The 6,910-nt window shown below is 41.6% G+C and overlaps 1 protein-coding gene across 5 annotated transcripts in view; it reads right to left on the reverse strand.

Annotated features, from left to right (window-relative positions):
• The window catches only part of FAM169A (family with sequence similarity 169 member A), a 172,325-nt gene extending 166,974 nt beyond the window's left edge, over window positions 1-5,351 (reverse strand). For 2 of the 5 annotated variants that reach the window (XM_073584081.1, XM_073584080.1), the window contains exon 1: window positions 4,640-4,682. In XM_073584081.1, the coding sequence (XP_073440182.1) occupies window positions 4,640-4,667 (28 nt within the window). In that variant the 5' untranslated portion in view covers window positions 4,668-4,682. The other 3 variants (XM_073584084.1, XM_073584083.1, XM_073584082.1) reach the window with 3 other exon arrangements.
• Between the last annotated feature and the right edge of the window lie 1,559 nt (window positions 5,352-6,910).

Here is a 6,910-nt window from a genome sequence, read left to right on the forward strand (position 1 = left end):
TGAAGTGTGCCTTCTCCAAACTGCCATTTTTAGATCTCTCCACAGGTGTTCTATGGGATTTAGGTCTGGACTCATTGCTGGCCACCTTAGAAGTCTCCAGTGCTTTCTCTCAAACCATTTTCTAGTGCTTTTTGAAGTGTGTTTTGGGTCATTGTCCTGCTGGAAGACCCATGACCTCTGAGGGAGACCCAGCTTTCTCACACTGGGCCCTACATTATGCTACAAAATTTGTTGGTAGTCTTCTGACTTCATAATGCCATGCACACGGTCAAGCAGTCCAGTGCCAGAGGCAGCAAAGCAACCCCCAAAACATCAGGGAACCTCCGCCATGTTTGACTGTAGGGACCGTGTTCTTTTCTTTGAATGCCTCTTTTTTTTCTCCTGTAAACGCTATGTTGATGCCTTTGCCCAAAAAGCTCTACTTTTTTCTCATCTGACCAGAGAACATTCTTCCAAAATGTTTTAGGCTTTTTCAGGTAAGTTTTGGCAAACTCCAGCCTGGCTTTTTATGTCTCGGGGTAAGAAGTGGGGTCTTCCTGGGTCTCCTACCATACAGTCCCTTTTCATTCAGACGCCGACGGATAGTGCGGGTTGGCGCTGCTGTACCCTCGGCTTGAACTTGTTTGGATGTTAGTCGAGGTTCTTTATCCAACATCCGCACAATCTTGCGTTGAAATCTCTTGTCAATTTTTCTTTTCCGTCCACATCTAGGGAGGTTAGCCACAGTGCCATGGGCTTTAAACTTCTTGATGACACTGCGCACGGTAGACACAGGAACATTCAGGTCTTTGGAGATGGACATGTAGCCTTGAGATTGCTCATGCTTCCTCACAATTTGGTTTCTCAAGTCCTCAGACAGTTCTTTGGTCTTCTTTCTTTTCTCCATGCTTAATGTGGTACACACAAGGACACAGGACAGAGGTTGAGTCAACTTTAATCCATGTCAACTGGCTGCAAGTGTGATTTAGTTATTGCCAACACCTGTTAGGTGCCACAGGTAAGTTACAGGTGCTGTTAATTACACAAATTAGAGAAGCATCACCTGATTTTTCGAACAGTGCCAATACTTTTGTCCACCCTCTTTTTTATGTTTGGTGTGGAATTATATCCAATTTGGCTTTAGGACAATTTTTTTTGTGTTTTTTCATTTAAGACAAATTAAATGAAGATAATAATACCAAAGAATTTGTGTTTGTAATCATTTTCAGGAAGAAACTGAGTATTATCTGACAGAATTGCAGGGGTGTCAATACTTTTGGCCACAACTGTATATATAGCCATGTATATAACGTCTACTATATATAGCCATGTGTATAACGTCTACTATATATAGCCATGTATATAACATCTACTATACAGTGGGTACAGAAAGTATTCAGACCCCTCCAAATTTTTCACTCTTTGTTTCTTTGCAGCCATTTGGGAAATTCAAAAAGTTATTTTTTTTCTCAATAATGTACACTCTGCACCCCATCTTGACTGAAAAAACAGAAATGTAGGTTTTTTTTTTAATTTATTAAAAAAGAAAAACTGAAATATCACATGGTCATAAGCATTAAGACCCTTTGCTCAGAAACTCATATTTAAGTTGCATGCTGTCCATTTCCTTGTGATCCTCCTTGCGATGGTTCTACTCCTTCATTGGAGTCCAGCTGTATTAAATTAAACTGATAGGACTTGATTTGTAAAAGCACACACCTGTCTATATAAGACCTCACAGTGCATGTCAGACCAAATGAGAATCATGAGGTCAAAGGAACTGGCCAAGGAGCTCAGAGACAGAATTGTGGCAAGGCACAGATCTGGCCAAAGTTACAAAAGAATTTCTGCAGTACTCAAGGTTCCTAAGAGCACAGTGGCCTCCATAATCCTTAAATGGAAGAAGTTTGGGACCACCAGAAGTCTTCTTAGACCTGGCCGTCAAGCCAAACTGAGCTATTGTGGGAGAAGAGCCTTGGTGAGAGAGGTAAAGAAGATCCCCAAGATCACTGTGGCTAAGCTCCACAGATGCAGTAGGGAGATGCCAGGTGCCAGGTTACAACTCCTATAATACTCAATGGAGAGGAGAAAAGAAAAGATAAAGGTACCACGCACCAACATAGCTAATGCAATGGGGTATAAAATATAGTATATACTACCACCAGAAGGGAAATAGTAACCCCATAATATTCATGGTGTTGTGAACTAGAAAAAGACCATTTGTCAAACAGACATATGCAAGGGGGAGGAAGAAGGAAAAAGGAAATGGAGAGGAGGATGAGTAAGGAATGCAAGGCTCAGTGAGACCAGTCAGACTGTACTGCAGCTTCTAGAAAATGTATTTTACTTCAATGCAGGATTCACAGTCACACTGCTCAGTACTACTAGACAATTTCCTCCATGCCTAACTGCTTTTGTCTATGTGCTAGAGAGTAAAAAGAGCAGAAATCTCTGTTTATGTGCTCCCTGTATGGGAGACATCCTAGAAGCCAATAGCGGCATGCAGAAAAATAAAAAAGCAGCATAGCAAAAGTCACATTTTGTCCACTTCCCCCTCCCCCCAAAAAAATAAAAAATTAGCGGGTTAGACAAGATCATAGCTCCCAACCTTTAAAAACAGGGACAGGGACATGTATTGCAGAATGTACACAGTTATTTCACCCCTACACAATACACCATTTGAAAGGTAAACTTGCCCCCTTCAGCGAGAAAACAGCCAAACAAACCGCATATTCATGATGTTATCACTAAATACAGTTTAAACATTCATTTTCATAAACCTGCAGAAAGACACTATGACCTGCAGGTGGCATCTCAACCGAAAAACATTTTTTGGCCTCTACTTATCCAAACAATTTATTGTATTACCAATCTACATATATAAATACCTGTCTGTGTTCATCAGCTCATGAAATACATTTACATTTGACCAGCCTGCTTTTTCTGAAATTCCCTGCGCCAAATTGTACCCAAGGATGAGCCAGACTTATGCAAGTCCACAATTCTCACCCTGACATCTTGTCTGATTTCTTTAGACTTTGCCATGATGCTACACAAAGAAGCTGTGTGTTTCAGGTGTGCATTAAAATACATCAGAAGCTTCCAAACACATCATGATATGGGCAGTCTAGAATTGTTTAAAGGCATAGTAATCTTAGTGTATGTAAACTTTTGACTGTGCAGTAAGTAATAAGAACGCCTTAAAGCATTCTCTCCCTGTCATTATTTTGGCATTTGACAAATATTATAATTATAGTAATCCTAATTGACCTAAAAAGGGAAAGGTTTATTCTGATTTCAAGTCAGATATTGAGACAAACCTGCAGATGTGTCTTATATAGTGTATGGAAACTTATGGTTTCAGCTGTATAGTAGGAACAATTCTATATATGATACCAGTCCTAAAAGCTGTGGGCAAATAGGACCACTGTTCCATACGATCCCACACTGAGTAATGAGCTGTAGGCACATGGGGACACTTCTATACATGATGGCAGTGTAATGGGCACGTACTGTGGTATCGCTTCTGTACATGATTACACACATGACCACTTCTTCTATAATGCCAGTGTAATGCGCTGTGGGTAGACAGTAACACATCTGCAAATGACGCAGCTGGTGCATAGCAATACACATATATAACACTCTCGTTTATAAATCACAGAAAAATCAATGCCGACAATCTCAGCTCCTGCCCATGTCATGGCATCTGTGGCAGCCGGCAACAACGTTACATCCTACAAAGGACATTAATCTGCCGGCAACATTTCTAAAATGGAGGTTTGCTGGAGCCGGGGGTGTGTGTGCACAATACAAGAATCTCCAAAATCCAGAAAGGAGAGAATGTTACAGGATAACAAAGGCTTGGAAGAGTCATGAAGACTCACACTGCCTGCACCACATCCACAGGCAGGAGCCCGACATGACGCATATACACAATCCATCCATGAGCCACAGATGATATATACACATACACAAACCATCCATGAGCCACAGATGATATATACACATACACAATCCATCCATGAGCCACAGATGATATACACATGATCCATCCATGAGCCACAGATGATATATACACATACACAATCCATCCATGAGCCACAGATGATATATACACATACACAATCCATCCATGAGCCACAGATGATATACACATGATCCATCCATGAGCCACAGATGATATATACACATACACAATCCATCCATGAGCCACAGATGATATATACACATGATCCATCCATGAGCCACAGATGATATACACATACACAATCCATCCATGAGCCACAGATGATATATACACATACAGGAGCCACAGATGATATATACATACATGATCCATCCATGAGCCACAGATGAACTATATACACATACAGGATCCTTACATGTGGATTCTATGCATATCCATATTCTACACATTGCATATACATTCTATGATGGATATACACATAGACAAACATGATGCATACACACATGAAACATACCTACCTGATCCACAGATGACGTATATACACAATACACACACACATATATATATATATATAGTTCATACACACATCCACATACTGGATCCATAGATAATGCATAGACACATATGGTCCATGGCTGCTGCATATACGGGACACACACAGCCGTGATGATGCACAGACATGGCACATACGCCGATATGATGGCGATGCAGCTGACATCAGGGCTCAGAGCCTCCATCCATGCCCCGGTAACAATGGCAGCACTCCGATGCTATAACCCAGGAGGCCCCGGTGCTTCCATCACCTCCTTACCTTATTCCCACCCTATAGGGGCCAGCAGGCAGCGGAGCTGAGGTGCCCGGGATGAGGCGGGGATTAGGAGGTGGTCCCGATGATGATGGGGGAGATGATCCACAGCGGGGCACTGTCAGCCGCTGTACTCACCTCCACAAGGACTCTCCTCCTGGTGCTGGGGATGATTGGCAGACTCCTGATCTGCTGCCTCTCTGACGAGAGCGCGTACTGCCCCCTACTGTGGATCGCGGTACTACAGCTTATGTAACATCCCCTGCTCGTCCGTCATGTGGGCTCTGCACTGGGGCTGTCATCTATACTGGGGTCTTTCATCTCTACTGGGAGCCGTCATCTATACTGGGAGCTCGCATATATACTGAGCTTCTTATTTGCTGCTGGAGAATGCAGGGGATGCTCGGAGAGAGATCAGCACCCAGTAGAGGCAGCCCCCCGGCCGGCACTGTGTCTGCAGGCAGAGCTGGTTTCCCTCCGACCAGCAGGACTCACCTTTTGCCTGAATGTTTCTCTGCTTCTTCTTTTGCTCTTCCAAATCCACTCATCCAGGATTTAATGCTTTATACCAGCATCAGCCACTAGGGGGAGCTTCGAGCATAGGAATTTGTACAGCTGGTGCTGAGTTCTATGAAGGCTGTATAAAACTGTATGCAGAGAGCGCCCCCTAGTGATAAATACCGACCTCCCTACTTTAAAGAGAACCTATCAGCTCCCCGTGCCCCCAGAACCTCCAGCAGTTCTGTCTGTATATATCAATTTCCTTCCAAACAGTCCCTGTGTTATATTACACACATAAACAGATTGTTAGAAAAAAAGTATTTCTAGTCCATTTATGATATGTAAATGTGGGTTTTGACTAGTCAATGAGGCGTTAATTTCCCCAGACTAGTCAGCCCTGTGGGCGTGCTAACATTGCTTGCAAGCGACAGGTTAATAAGGGGTTAATGTCACCCTGCTATTGGAAGGTGACATTAAGCCGGGTTAATAATGGAGAGGTGTCAGACACCTATCTATTATTAACCCTGGAATAGTAAAGGGTTAAAAAATACACCCACATTAATTAAAAAATATTTTAATGAAATAAATACACCAAGTTTTTGACCAAATTTATTATTCAGCCAATCCATCAGAAGCCCTTGATCACCTGTAATACTCCGTGCAGCCTCACTGACTACCGCTGACGTCACAGAGGCTGCACAGAGTCCCCGGCTGGCCTGAGGTGAACTGACAGCGTGGGAAAAAGTTCAGAAACTTTCCCACGCTTATGAGTTCATATCCAGTCAGCCAGGGAGGCTGCTCAGAGATGAATTTAATCATTCAGCAGTGGTTTACTGCTGGGGTGTAGCATTAGCACTGCTCCCGGCTGTAAACTAGTTAACCCCTTGTGAAGGATTACTGCGTGGACATGACTGAACTGCGGACAGGTATGGATATTGTTGGTTTTTTATTTTAATTTTTTTACAGGTGAACAATGGCTTCAGATGGATTGGCAGTGAAATAAATTTGGTCAAAAACTATGTGTCATTCTTTCATTAAAATATTTTGTAATTAATGTGTGTGTGTATTTTTTAACCCTTTACTACTATAGGATTAATAATGGATAGGTGTCTTATTGACCGGGCTTAATGTCACCTTCCAATAGCATTATTAACCCATATGCCACTGGGGGCAGATGTTTTTAGCTGGGGGGGGCAATAACCATGGTCCCCTTCTAGGCTATTAATATCTGCCCTCAGTCACTGGCTTTCCCTCTCTGGCGGAAAAAATTGCACGGGAGCCCAAGCAATTTTTTTGTGTGATTATAACCCTTAATTTAACCCCTAGAGTTCCAATTTTTTTCCTATCACACTCTAAACAATTTAATAAACAGTGAAATATATATGAATCATTTTGATATGACATGGTTTACTATATGTAAACCATGTGTCATATCCTGTCGGGTTCTGTAATGATTTTACAGAACCCGACAAATGAATTAACAGCTAATCTTCTATCTAAATCTCTACGCAATATAAAGATATATAATATATTATATATATTATATATATATGTCAATGACATTATATATATATTATATATATATATATATATTATAGATATTATATATTAGATATACAGTTTATATTATATATACAGTATACATACAGTGTAAA

This window comes from Dendrobates tinctorius, unplaced genomic scaffold, assembly GCF_039654945.1.
Source record: "Dendrobates tinctorius isolate UK_male_01 unplaced genomic scaffold, ASM3965494v1 ptg000083l, whole genome shotgun sequence".
NCBI lineage: Eukaryota > Metazoa > Chordata > Amphibia > Anura > Dendrobatidae > Dendrobates > Dendrobates tinctorius.